Genomic DNA, 14962 nt, shown 5'->3' with positions numbered 1-14962 from the left:
GACATGGCCTCCACAATCACTTGGCCATAACCTAGAGCTTATATTAGTACATTTTACTTTTGGAAGGACTGTGACATGTATAACACTTGTCACCAATAAAATTGCATTGCACACATGAAGCTACAGGCAGTAAGGGTCAGCAGCAGAGGCTGTAATACAAGCAGACGGGTGTGGATGTGCATAAACGCTGAGTCCTGGTGCAGTGTACGCTTATTTTTTAGTTCACACCCAGTTTTTGCTACGCTTATTGCTCACAGTGAAGGCTCACCATGGAAAGAGCATGCCCTCTTTGAGCTGGTGAACAATAGCTGGCAGGAGCGCCCAATACTGGAGACCTGCCTGGAATGTAAAATCAGATACTACAGGAACCAAGTGTCCAGAAGTCCAGCACTGAAAAACACAGATCTAATGAGGCCAAATAGAGAGAGAGATAGATAATAGACCATAGATTAGCAGATTTCTGCCTATGCACAGTGCACACACAAAGCTGCCAGAGGTGTGGGGGTGGAGTGACACAGAATTCAGCACTCGATCTCTGCCAGATCTGCATTGTATCAAAATTACATAATGCAAACCAAAAAGTGATCCGTGGCTGGAATCAGGGTCTCATCCCCTACATCATACAGCTCTCAGATTACATAGCAAAAACCTGCTGACAGATCCAATGATTATTAAAGGCCCTTTTGGATATTTTGCCTTGGGGTCCATGAACTTTCAGTCTATGCCACTAGAGAACTAGCCAGACAGATAATCCTTGACCCAGAACTGGAGGAAGGCTCATGCCGTCATCAGTGCTTCTGCAGCATATGATATCCAGCTCTGACATCGCACACCTGGATAACACAGCACACCGTGCTCCACCCACCCTGGGGGCAATGTTCTACAGATCCGAGAATTTTGCTTCTGAGGTTGCGCTTTCTGCACATAGAATAGTACTTGGAACAACTACCGTGGGATAACATTGGATTACGTCATGGAGGTCACTCCTCTGTTATATTCTGGGTCAGGAGACACGTCCCACATACAGGACACAATGTGACCACAGTAAAAAAAAACTGACGTCGCTATAATACCACAATAATCTAATTAAAATGCAAATATAGAGAATATGTGACTGGCTAGAGTGGAACTACAAATCACAGAATGCCCTGCTGGCATAACTATCACTTCTGAATGATTTAGAAACTTTTTTTTTAATCTGTCCCTGAATTTGAGAAATTAAAATAACCCCGGAGAACTTGTGTTTCTTGGCGGTTTTGCTGTGTGCATCTTCCAGGGGGCAGAAGTCTTGTGGTCGTTGGCTGATCTGAAAGTCTTGTAGCCTGCAAGTCCCTACATGAGTCCTGTAATTAGTCCGTGTCTGAGGACAACTGCTGGAGGAAATTACACGTTACAGACATTGAGCGACATTCATGTGACGCCGCTGTTAAGCCACAGAGGTTTGGGAGTTAACTCTTGTCATCCTGAAATAATGCATGATCATGGCATAAATTAGTGATGTTCTTATTTGGAATTTCTGGAAAGATTCCTAGTCAATTGCTTAAATGGCAATTCCATAATAACAATAGAAAAAGGAGAACCGACTGCAGTCTATTCATAGGATATGAAAAGCATATACGCCCAAATGCCGTTTTGCAGACGTAAGCCCTAATGGGACCAATGAACGAGTGGCAAAACGCAATGTGAAAGCACTGTCAAACACTTATTGGGCAGACAGCTATTCTTTCGGTTCGTCCATGTTCACACGGTCAGGATGTAGTCAGTATCTTACATGAATATTTGTAAGAAAAAAACAGGAGTGGGACAATCAGAGGAAAAGTCTAAAGGTACCTTCACATTAAGCGACGCTGCAGCGATATTGACAACGATGCCGATCGCTGCAGCGTCGCTGTGTGGTCGCTGGAGAGCTGTCACACAGACAGCTCTCCAGCGACCAACGATGCCAAAGTCCCCTGGTAACCAGGGTAAACATCGGGTTACTAAGCGCAGAGCCGCGCTTAGTAACCCGATGTTTACCCTGGTTACCAGTGTAAATGTAAAAGAAAACAAACACTACATACTCACATTCCGGTGTCCGTAACGTCCCCCGGCGTCTGCTTCCTGCACTGACTGAGCACCGGCCGTAAGGCACAGCACAGCGGTGACGTCACCGCTGTGCTCTGCTTTTACTTTACGGCCAGCACTCACAGTCAGTGCGGGAAGCGGACGCCGGGGGACGTTACGGACACCGGAATGTGAGTATGTAGTGTTTGTTTTTTTTTACATTTACAATGGTAACCAGGGTAAACATCGGGTTACTAAGCGCGGCCCTGCGCTTAGTAACCCGATATTTACCCTGGTTACCATTGTAAAACATCGCTGGCATCGTTGCTTTTGCTGTCAAACACGACGATACACGCCGATCTGACGACCAAATAAAGTTCTGAACTTTCAGCAACGACCAGCGATATCACAGCAGGATCCAGATCGCTGCTGCGTGTCAAACACAACGATATCGCTAGCCAGGACGCTGCAACGTCACGGATCGCTGTCGTTATCGCTGCAAAGTCGCTTAGTGTGAAGGTACCTTAATTGAAACCTATGCACCACTTCTGTATTTATCACCCACTCCTGATTTTGGCTTACAAATACTGAACATGTGAACGAGGCCTTAGGGTATGTGCACACGCTGCGGATTTTGCTGCGGATCCGCAGCGGATTTGACGCTGCGGATCTGCAGCAGTTTTCCCAAAGTTTACAGTACCATGTAAACCTATGGGAAAAAAAAAACGCTGTGCACATGCTGCGGAAAATTCCACGCGGAAACGCAGCGGATTATTTTCCGCAGCATGTCAATTCTTTCTGCGGATTCCGCAGCGGTTTTCAACATGCACCAATAGGAAAGTGCAGTTGAAAACCCGCAGAGGAATCCGCGATGAAATCCGCAGTGAAAACCGCAGTGGTTTTGCACTGCGGATTTTCAAAATCTGCTGCGGAAAAATCCGCAGCAGAATCCGCAATGTGTGCACATACCCTTACTCTGATACACAGATGCTTAGTTCACCTCAGTGCACATGTTAATACTTAAGGAGTTGCTGCAAAACATTGCAGGTGACAGCTTTTCTCCCTAGAGAACACACAATAAGGCATATGCAAATCCAACATACCCAATAGGTTGTTATCAACCATAGACACAACAGACGGTCAGACATGCTGTACATGTTAGGGGGTCGTCTGCTCCCATCAAGATCCCAAATTTAGTCCAATGTATACAATTAGGAAGACAGCAAGAAACTTGACCCTATCAGACCTTCAGTAGTTTTATTACGGGATGCACATGCAGAAAACAACACACATTACCATAAGGAGATTATCAGAATTATCAGCCAGTTCATTAACTATTAGGGTATGTGTCCACGGTCAGGTTTGCTTCAGGCTTTGGTCAGGATTTGCAGGTAAAATCCTGACCAAAACTGCACCTGAGGTCACTGGCAGGTCACCTGCGGTGTACCTGCGTTTTGCTCATTGTAGCAACATGCTGCGTTCTGAAAAAACGCACCGCATGTGCGTTTTTGCGGGAAAAACGCATGCGTTGTTTAATGCACAGTGGAGACAGGATTTCATTAAATCCCCTCCACTATGCTGTAACATCTGGACGCAGCGTTTTTGACGCTGCGGCTCAACGCTGCGTCAAAAACGCAGCGTTTCCTGAACGTGGACACATACCCTTAGGGTGCGTGTCCACGTTCAGGATGGCCAGCGGTATCGTCGGAGCGGCTAAGCCGCTCGGCGCTAAGCCCCGCCCCCTTCTGGGACGCGATGATGCCGGATGTGTTAACTGTACACATCCGGGATCATCGCACTCCTCGCATAGGGCCCTGTGATATGCCTTGCGGGGACGCTGCGTCGCCGCAAGGAACACGGACATGCTGCGATCTGAAAAGACGCGCAGCATGTCCGGAGTCGCAGGGCCGCCGCGTGCGTGTTTCCACGCATAGTGGACACGGGATTTCAAAAAATCCCCTCCACTATACTGGAACATCTGGACGCTGCGTGTTTGACGCTGCGGCCCCACGCAGCGTCAAACACGCAGCGTTAACTGACCGTGGACACATACCCTTAGAAATATCAAATTAAAGGAATGTTACAGCTAATGTATCCATTTCTGATAGCAGTTGGTTGAAAGCTCATTATCTCTTCTGACACCTGATTGGATCAGCAAGAAATATAGCTATATCTTTGGAACATATAGATATATATTTAGAACTCTGGAACATATAGATATATATTTTTAGAACTCTGGAACATATAGATACATCTTTGGAAATTTGGAACATCTAGATACATCTTTATAACATAACATAACATATAGATACGTCTTTAGAACTTTGGAAATATAGATACATCTTTTGAAGTTTGGAACATGCAGATACATCTTTGGGACATATAGATACATCTTTGAAATTTTGGAACATATAGATACATGTTTGTAACATCTAGATACATCTTTAGAACATGCAGATACATCTATGGAACTTCTTATCATCCAGGTGGATAATGTGTTGATTTTGTGATCCTATCTATTATATTTCTGATGTCTTTAATAGTTTCTTGTTACAGCTACAATCTACTTTTCGACTTGGCATCCGGATCTTGCCTTTGTAAACCATCCATAGTTGGAGTTCTCCAAATCTCAGCAGGCCATATACAAGGACTGCAAACATTTGTACTTGGTAACCAGTCCAGAACAGACTCTGCTTCCTGTCTCTAAAAAGCTCTTTGAAGGTCACAATCGACTTGGCCAGTCCTTCTCTGACTCTCATGTTACAGGTGAGCGATTTGGCTCAATAGATGAGAAAAAAGTTTGAGTTTCTGAACTCTCAAACTGCCCCTTAATCTCCAGGGCCAAGGTGACATTGCAACTGCTGCAACTATTCTAATTATGCCCCTCTTTGCAAGTCTAAAATGAAGACCGATGTCCCCTGGTATAGATACAAGAGGCCATTAGCATCCCCATTGCTACACATTATACGACTTCCATGTCCAGTTTTAGCCTATCTTTATACTACAACTCCCACCGTCTCGATGATTTTAGGTCATTGAGGTTGCAAGTTGTCATTGAGTGTTGTTTGAAGCCATGTAATAGACACAATGACCCATTGGCTAATTAGAGGAGGGTCAGTAAACGTTAAACTAGGTGGGTCATCCGGAGATAAAATGGCCGTTCCTCCCATGTTAATCTCACAGCTCATAAAACCTCATTAGGAACAGGTTGGATACACTTGAAAAGAGTTATTTTTATATAACACACGCCGGAGGATTAACCTTCCGCTAATTATCGCTCTTCCTGAGCGTAAGCTTCCATACTTTATCTATTACTCATAATGAAGTTAAATTATATGCATGATATGTCATAGTGTAGGATTTTATAAGTAGAATATTACTAATGCAATAGAAAAAATATAAAGGATGAAAAGGGAAACAGTATTTCCTATGGAAATTACTATAAAGATCAAATTGTTAGTTTTCTAACCTGCAGTACCACTTTTCACCAGAAAGGGAATAGACCAATGTTTCCATAGAAGCTAATGCAATAGCGCCACCATAGAGGCCAGTGCAATAGTTTTGCTCCCAGTGACCAACATGAAAGTAGGGAGGCTCAGCATTAACAAAACATTGCATAGGCTTCCCAATCTAATGGGGTTCTCATATTTCACATGCAAGTGTAAATATTATTGAGTTGGAAAATACAGTGTTTTTCCTCTAGGTGCTTGTGTAGTGAAATGTATGCAAAAATGTTCATAAAATAAATCAAGAAAGTAAGCAGCGAACAATTCTGCAAACACAACACAAAGTGAGATGTCACATGCAATGATGACACCTACAAAACAATAATATTAAGGGATTTTGATAGTTTTAAAGTAGATCCCAAACTCATCTCCAGAAATACTCTGTGCTGCTGTGGGTCCCTGATCATTTTACTAGTCCTCACATTACTCTATATCCCTGCCCTTGTCATTTCTGCCTTGTCTTTACTAACATCATGACATAAAGAGAAAGTTTAAGTGCCTCACACAAAATCAGCACTCTTTGCTAAAATACTCTGTGCTGCTTTTCAGGCACCTGATCTTTCCACAAAACCCCCTGTCTTTAGCCAAGAAGGTACACATCGCTGCCTCTTGCAATAACAGCACACGACTCTCCTGAAATCCTCTGTGCTGCTTTAGGCACCTGTTCTTTCCACATAACCCACCCCAATTTACGTGTCACATAATGTTTCCCCTGTCTTTACCCATAAAGGCTGCCTCTTGCAATAACAGCACGCTCCTCTCCTGAAATACTCTGCGCAGCAGCTAATAAACATCTGCACACTCCTCACCTGAAATACTCAACCAGCTCCCTCCACATTACCTCCCATCACCAGATTACCAGAGTAACCCCTTGCTGCTAAAGTATGGTGGGTTTCGATTTCTAATTGAGCCATGGTGGCGCCACTAACTTCATCACCATTTATAAGGTCACTGGGCCACAAGACAACCACAACCCTTTCCTTAAACACTCTGTGCTGCTTAGACGGACTGCACCTTCCACATGGTTGCATCTATGAACTGGCGGGCACAGATAGAAAACGGCCCCTGTACAAGAACACTATATGGGCCCTTTGCTGACCAATAGCTCATCATAATGCACAATTCCACATGCTTTGGAGGTGGATGTGGCCCCCTTACCACTTGGGCCCCTGTTTGATGGCACCAATGGTATGTCCGCCCCAACATCTATGCATAAGTAAGCTTAAGTGAGCTTTCCATCTTTGGCAGTCCCATAGACAATGATATTTCAGAACCCTTGGATCTTTGGGGGTCCTAGAAGTGGTGATCAGTAAGTTATAACCTGTCCCGTGGGTAAGTGATAATTTGTGTCTGGTGGACACAGACAGAAAAGGGCCCCTGTGCAAGAAGAATGGGACATTTGTAATCCAAAAAAAAATCATCAAAATGCATCATTCCTCCAGATTCGGAGGTGGAAATTGGCCCCTTATCTCCTGGACCCCTGTTTGGTTGCACCAGTGATATGTCTGCCCCTGGAGTAAACCCCACTATCAGGACCCCATTTTGGTCAGGGGCACATGTCAAACATCTTTGATAACACGGACCACTTCATCGACCCGCGGAGTGTAAGCAGCAGATTCCCCCGTGACAATGGCTCATTAATGTGTCAGCCTTGTAATATCTCCGTCTAACAAGACGAAGAATGTAAATGAGCGGAGTAACACATCACCTCTGTTTACCCGCTGTCAGATCGGGATCCTCATATGCTTAGCAATGAATGCGGCCATGCTCCCGGGGAGGCGCTGTGGCTGAATGGAGCCTTTGTCTTTGGCTCGTTGTGCCAAAAAAACAGCCCAACAAACAAGACAACATTGCATAAAAGTGGCCCATTTTTTCCTCCAATTTCTGGCCTCTAATTACTGGAGATTCCTTTAGCCGTGTGATTTAATAAAGTCACAGCGAACTCATCTAAAGGGAACATTAGTTGGAAAATCAAAGTGATAGAATTCCTAGAAGCCCAGTAGTTACATAATTGCCATTTAAGAAAAATTGGTCAATTTTTCTTTTTTTTTGTTGGAAAGTTTTGGCCATAGTCCGTATAGGACTGTCCTTCCCCCTGTTCCCTTCTCATGGATTGTTCACAGGCAGGATTTAGACCCCTGATTTGGGACGCTTGGCGGGGTGGCCGATGGGGCTAAACTGTATTTAATGCCTCGGATAAAGGGCTTTGTTCTGTGTTTTTGCAAGGATCTGAATGTTTGCTTGACAGCACCTAAAAAAGGAACCTGACCCCTGGAAGATAAGACAAAATGGATTAGACCCATTTCCTTGTGATGTGAAGAATAAGACCACTCTCCAAAAACAATAGGCGACTTGTGACAGTAAAATCAATAAAATAACGTTATCTTGTCTGCGCTACTGATATGAGGACAATGAGTGAACCTTGTCCTGTGCGGCCTCAAGATGCTTTGTACTTGATCTAATAAATCCTCCATCATGGGTCATGCTGTGTTTTGGAAACCAGAGGAAACCCACACAAACAAGGGGAGAACATACAAACTCCTTGCAGATGTTGTTCTTGGTGGGATTTGGGAACCCAGCCCTGCAAGGATACAGTGCTAACCACTGAGCATCTGATTTTTATTTATTTTTTACGGACCATTGAGGAGTTTGTCCCATGACTTGGATAAAAATTGGACATATCTCCGTGTTTTAGTGAGGACAACCTGGTCCACAAAATTACACAGACATGTGAACAGCGTTGTAGATTATCATAGGTATAAGTTTTAGAGGTGAAAAACACCATCAGAAGATATAAAAAAAATGATGTGCAAATGATCCTGGACCGTCTATTCTAGGTGATAAGAGGATATGGAAACCTAAACCGTCACCAAAAAAGGGGCTCCATTTTTTATTTTATTTTTTTGTTTTGGTTGTGAGCCCTCTCTTCCTTATTTAGCCAAGCCTACATGTGTATTGGTTCCAATTTTCTTGACCTGTCATTTACTTTTTTTTTTTAGCAAATGAGATTGGATATGATACAAAAAAAAATAATCATAATACAGCGCCATTCAATTTGCATGGGACTGTCGGAGATATCAAAGCACTGTACCTGGATTATCTCCAGCAGTCCTGTTGTCTGGATCAGTGGGGTCCCATCAGTCAGTCATACCCTGAGGGTATGTGCCCACATTGCAGAAAGTTCTGCGGATTTTTCCGGACTGATTTTGGTAAATCCGCAGGGTTTTGTGCGGATTCCACTGCGGTTTTACACCTGTGGATTTCTATTATGGAGCAGGTGTAAACCGCTGCGAAATCCACACAAAGAATGAACATGCTGCGAAATAAACACACTTTTTTCCTGCAGCAGGTGCACTGCGGATTTTGTTTTCCATAGGTTTACATTGTACTGTAAACGCATGGAAAACTGCTGCGAATCCGCAGCCGCTAATCCGCTGCGCATCCACAACGTGTGCACATACCCTAAGTGATCAGTTGTGGAGAAGTGACACCCAAAGTAGCAGAATCAATTGCACACATGTGAAAGGAACTGTTTTCAAGCAGGTGCATTGATTTACGCAAACCCCATAGAGAAACAGAACAGCTGCAGGAACTTTGTGAAATAAACCTGCAGCATGTGACCGTAGAATTGGGATCATACATGGAGTTTTTGCTGCAGTTTTTTGAGCCATAAGTGGTAACGTAAAAAGTAAAAGTCCTTTTATATTTCCCATTCACTTTGCATCCACCGAATGCTAATCTGCAATATCATATTCGTCCTGTAGTAATGTGTGGCGCTGTTTTATTTTGAGCTTTTTTTTTTTCCAAGAAATCTGCCATGTGCACAACCCATTTAAAAGAAAATGTGGTGAACGTCAACACTCAGATTGGTGTCCTATCGGTCTTGGGTTTGTTGTTACACAACCTCAGGCCCTCCAGCTTTGTTGAATTCCTGCTTCTGTGGCTGTTAGGACATGTTGGGACTTGTGGTTCTATTGATTCCAAGAATATAGCTGAAGAGACAGCCATTTCTGAGGGCATTCTTACACAAGTCAATTTTTTTTTTAAATACAAATCATAGCAAAGACTTCAACAACAACAAAAAAAGAGACATTAATACCTGCTAAGGCCGTATTTATGGAAAAGTTGTTGTTTTTTTTTTTCAATTTTGTCATAATTTTCAGAATCATGCAGGTCTAGTAACCGCAGGTGGAAATGCAAGAGTTAATGCTCGCTCTGATCAGTGATTGAGACCAAACTCAAGTACAGGACAATATAGTAACTGAAGACTGGAATTTCCGGAAAAGTAGGATTCTGGTACAAAGGCAAAATGCCGAGATAAAAGAGTGAAATTCTTGCTGTCAGATCTTTTTTTTTTTCACGTTCCCTCTGCATAGTATCCTGGAAGACTTGTAAGTTGTAATACATATACAGTATACTCTTACACAGGTCTTTTCTGTGGAAACCTGGACGATAAAGAAACAAGACAGAAGAAGAATCGACGCCATGGAAATGTGGTGCTGGAGAAGGATGTTATCAATACCATGGATGGCAAGAAGAACAAATCAACCATCACCAAGCTACGACTTGGATACTTTGGACACAATATATGAAGACAGCAATCACAGGAGAAGGACATCATGGTCGGAAGAATAGGAGAAAGGCGAAGAGGATGATCAGCAACCCGATGGCTTGATACTATCAAAATTACGGTGGAGAAGACCCTGGTGGACCTATCTTCCTACATCAAGTCGCCATGGACTAGAGAGAATCCCAAAATTCCAACCCTTCATTGCTCTCCGATCAATTGGAAACCCTCCTATAATATAGAACTGGACCAACCTTTATGTCTATTCTTTAGACTGAGGCCAAAAATGTGTTCTTTCCACCTCCGTCTAGCCAATATGTATGTGCAAACCATTTGTTTTACTATATGGGAACAGTGGGGTCACAGAAAAAAAAAATATATTTATACTATGGGTCCCTATAGTGGACGGATGTGTGGGCATTCACCCTGACTGTGGCCATTGAAATTTTGTATAGTTTATGTCTAACTTTAGTTGAGAAGAATCGTGGTTCTAGTCCTGCGGCACTAACATCTGTCTGACTTATGGCCATGTGCAGAGAGGCCACTAAAACGTCCACGGAAAGCTTGGCGTGGGGTAGAGTTTGTATACACACGTACAGCATTGATACCAAAGACAGATTCCTCAATTCCACTAGACGCCAAGTTGTGACTGTATCATTAAGTAATGAGTGTTATGATTATACGCTCCACTGTATCCTAAATATGACAATTAAGAATTAATGACAATTAAGAATTAATTTAGACTTTTAGGTTCTTATGGGCCGTGCCGGAAACTTAGTGACAAACTGATCTTTTTTTTTTTCCCCCCACTCCCTCAGACTTGTAGGTGGTTTCTTTCTTGCGTAGCCCAAGGTCAGTAAAGACAGACGTTGAAAATCCTTTTAAAATTGAAATAAACAAAGATATGATGATGTTTCCACGGCCGGCGGTCGTCACCCACTCTACTCATTAAGATAAAAGCTTCTGTCACCTTGGATCGTAATGGAAAATGAGTTCTAATTGTGTCTACTGAAAAAATCATCACAGAGGGGGAAAAAAGGGCTAAAAAGACAGAGGAGGGGATGATATACTGATGGTAATTACAGTGGATACATTGTATCACTGTAGATAGGCAGGAGTGGATACATTGTGTTACTATACATAAAGTAGGACTGGATATATTGTATAAATGTAGATAGTAGTAGATACATTGTATTACAGTACATAAAGCAAGAGTGAATACATTGTATCACTGTAGGTAAGTAGGATTGGATACATTGTATCACTGTACATAAGCAGTAGTGGATACAAGCTAAAGACTGTAAAGTAGAGTCGTCCTTTAAGAGTAGGCAGCCGTTAAACAATAATCAGGACGACAAACAATTTAACCAGATGTTGCGGAACTACATGTCCCAGCATACTCTCTGGTCAGGGATGTAGATACCAGGAAGCTGTTAAGCAATGGCGGGTGCATGCATCACAGCCACAGTGCATTGTTTTTTGCAATCATTTTCCAAAATAGCAGCAAAACCACAGATTTCTGCTGCAAAAAACATAGATGTTGCACAAAAAAAAAAAAAAAAAAAGCACAATTCAAGAGTGTCCTTAAATGAATAATGGCTTTAGGTTTCATGAAATCACATCCACTTTTCTTGAATTAATTGTAGGCACATCAGAAAGCCGCAGTTTATACGCTATGTGGGAATGAGGCCTTAGGAGTCGGTGGGAGCTGCTGTTCTAGTAGCCATATTCTGACAACCAGAAGCCCTGACACCACTAGATGCAAATCACAACACGCCATAATAGCGCATTGGAGATAATCAGCAGTGATTTGTGGAGTTATTGCTGGGTGACACATAATAATCATTCATACCATGAGCAGCTGCCCCCTTCCAGCCCTCAATAATGGCCTGTTAGTAAGTTCCACCCAATGACATAGCTCCAAGCCCTGCATAAACCAACAGTGACGGCGATAAGAGCCACGTTTTTATGAAACTTGTGATAGAAACATGAGTCAGTACACAAGGTGTGACTGTGGGGTTAACCCGTCAGCTGCCACCGGGGAGACCTGAAAACACCAGGGATCCTATGTGTCATTTACACAACCATTCACTCGCACGTCATCAGCTTCTTGTAGAACTATAAGTCACAGTATCGTTTAAGGATCATGATATTACATTATATATAATTATATTTTTTGCTTTGCTTTATAACGAACTACCACCAGAAAACAGAAAAACACTCTTGTGGATATTTTTGTGGAACTGCAGGTCCCAGAATGGACCGTCTGGAAGAATATTATTATTTTTTATCATCCAAATTAATGAGAAGGGTACGAGAAAGTGCCAGGATTGGGGCAGCATACTGAACTTGTAACAAAGAAAACTACAAAACCCAGCATGACAAGAGCTGGACAGGAACAGCAAGCACATATAGACAGGTCTGATAACATGTACGTATATAGTTAGGTTTGGTAGCACGACAAGTCCCAGGATGTCAGAAAATCATAATGATTATTAATTTGGTGCCAGATATATAAATGAGCAATGAGTGTAGAACCAAGCCCAAGTAAGCAATGGATTTGTAGCACTACAACCCCCAGAATGCTCTGGCAGCTGCTTGCAATGCATTTACCTACAGTAAAGTAAATAAAGAAATAGAGTGTATACATTGTATCTCTGTAAATAAACTGGAGTGGATACATTGTATCACTGTAGAAAATAAATACATGGTATCACGGTACACAAAGTATGATTGTATATATTGTATCAATGTAGATACATTGTATTACTGTACATAAAGTATGATTAGATATAATGTATCAATGTGTATAGTTGGGTATACATTGTATCACTGTACATAATTTAGCTGATACATTGTATTACTGTATAAAGCTTGGATACATTGTATCACTGTACATAACCAGTAGCTGTGCAGTAGCAGGATTGGATACATTGTATCACTGTACATAACCAGTAGCTGTGCAGTAGCAGGATTGGATACATTGTATCACTGTACATAACCAGTAGCTGTGCAGTAGCAGGATTGGATACATTGTATCACTGTACATAACCAGTAGCTGTGCAGTAGCAGGATTGGATACATTGTATCACTGTACACAATCAGTAGCTGTGCAGTAGTGGATACATTGTATCAGTGTACATAATCAGTAGCAGGATCGGATACACTATAGGGAGCCTCTCACCTTTCTGAAGTAGCTCTGATCAGGGAGGCCATTCCCCTTGAGGTCCCTTGGGTGCAGAGTGTCAGTCATGCTTCCTCCAGCAGGTGAGCAGCCCTGTGTGCTGCAGTATAGATGTATGCTCCCCCTCTGGATCTCCTCTGTGCTGCTGATCCCTCCAGCTGTAGCCAGTGTCTGCTACTTCCTATCTCTGAGCTTCTTGCAGACCTGTCTGACAATGCCAGGGAGGGGTGTGCTTTCTTCTGGCACCACCCATTCGCTCAGATACGCCCCCTGTCTCTGTACTTTGTCCCCTGCTACCTGCAAACACATGACTAAAGAGGAGCACAATAGAGAAGCAGAACATGGATGGCTGCTGTACTGACAGCTACAGATACTGGTGCAGCAACCAGAGCAAAATGGAGCATTGTTTACATGGAGAGGCAATGTCAGCTGTCACCTGTCTGTGACAAATTGTGGTGTCTGTATAATGCATGGAGCTGGTATACACTCTATCAGTGGAAGTGGGCAGCTGTATAGGGGGACAGCAGGTTGGGGGCACCGCCACCTTAAAGTAGTTACTAGATTGGAGATAAGTGGTTTCAGTTCACACCAGCCTATAACAAATAGCACCCAGAAAGCTCAGACAATTCTTTTTCTCACTTGTCACCCATGTGCAGTCTGCTCTACAGTTTCCTATGTTACAGAATTGTAATGCACACGTAAACATCAGATGCTAGATTATGGATTCGATTTTTTTTTTTGTGCACCCATAGACTTGGATGGGTGAGTCTCATTCATTTTACGGAACTGAAAAAAATCGCTCATCTGCACTGCCCCCATTGAATAACATTGCTCCGGATGCTGTTTTTTTTTTTTTTTCTCAGACCGCCCTCTGATCGAAAATACGGTCGTGTGAACAAGCCCTTACACAAGGGAAGATTTCATAGCCCGGCTGTAGCCCGGACTCTTATCATTTATTTAGCATAATCAGTGGAACACAGCACCTCATGGGAAAAGCAGGGTCAACATTACCCATATAAAGAGCGCACGTCTCAGCCAAGGAGTCCTTCTTGGTATGTAGTCCAATGTATAAAAATATAAAAGACAGCGCCTCACACGTTGGTGAAATAGATCACAGTTTATTCTGCCTTCTGTGGCACAGAAGGCAGAATAAACTGTAATCTATTTCACCAACGTGTGAGGCGCTGTCTTTTATATTTTTATCATTTATTTAGCGCCACCATATTTTAAAAGGATTGTCCTAGCTGAGACCATAATCCCGACACCATTGTTTTTGTTACTTTGTATCTAAAATTTCTGACCAATTTGCCATTGTTCTAGAAAATGACGTATTGTTACTTCCAATAAGCAGCTTAATACAATCATGTTAGACTCATTGTGGAATTGTTATTTGATCATCACAGCCATTTTCATAGTATACAGTATTCTGTATGTCAGTCTGAATCAATAGTGAGACTCCTGAGGACCCCACACCCATCAGCCGAACCTTCCGATGGATGATTTCAGGGGAGATAATGATCTGGCATGTTCCAATTTTTTGAACTGCTGACCCTTTTTATGTCTGTGATATACGCCACCATCGGAGGAGTTTGACAGCGGCTCTCTCCTGGAGAACGCACAAGCACGCGCCGGTTTACGGAGACGTCGGGAGAGATACAGTAG

General features: G+C 42.8%; 1 protein-coding gene across 1 annotated transcript in view; it reads right to left on the bottom strand.

Annotated features, from left to right (window-relative positions):
- Positions 1-13559, bottom strand: part of RHPN2 (rhophilin Rho GTPase binding protein 2) — a 41889-nt gene extending 28330 nt beyond the window's left edge. The window contains exon 1 of the mRNA XM_077288656.1: positions 13301-13559. Within this exon, the coding sequence (XP_077144771.1) occupies positions 13301-13369 (69 nt within the window). The 5' untranslated portion in view covers positions 13370-13559. The remainder of the gene's footprint in view (positions 1-13300) is intronic.
- Between the last annotated feature and the right edge of the window lie 1403 nt (positions 13560-14962).

The sequence above is a fragment of the Ranitomeya variabilis genome, chromosome 2 (assembly GCF_051348905.1).
Source record: "Ranitomeya variabilis isolate aRanVar5 chromosome 2, aRanVar5.hap1, whole genome shotgun sequence".
NCBI lineage: Eukaryota > Metazoa > Chordata > Amphibia > Anura > Dendrobatidae > Ranitomeya > Ranitomeya variabilis.
Note: the sequence above shows the minus strand (reverse complement) of the source record. Positions and strands in the feature narration are given on the sequence as shown.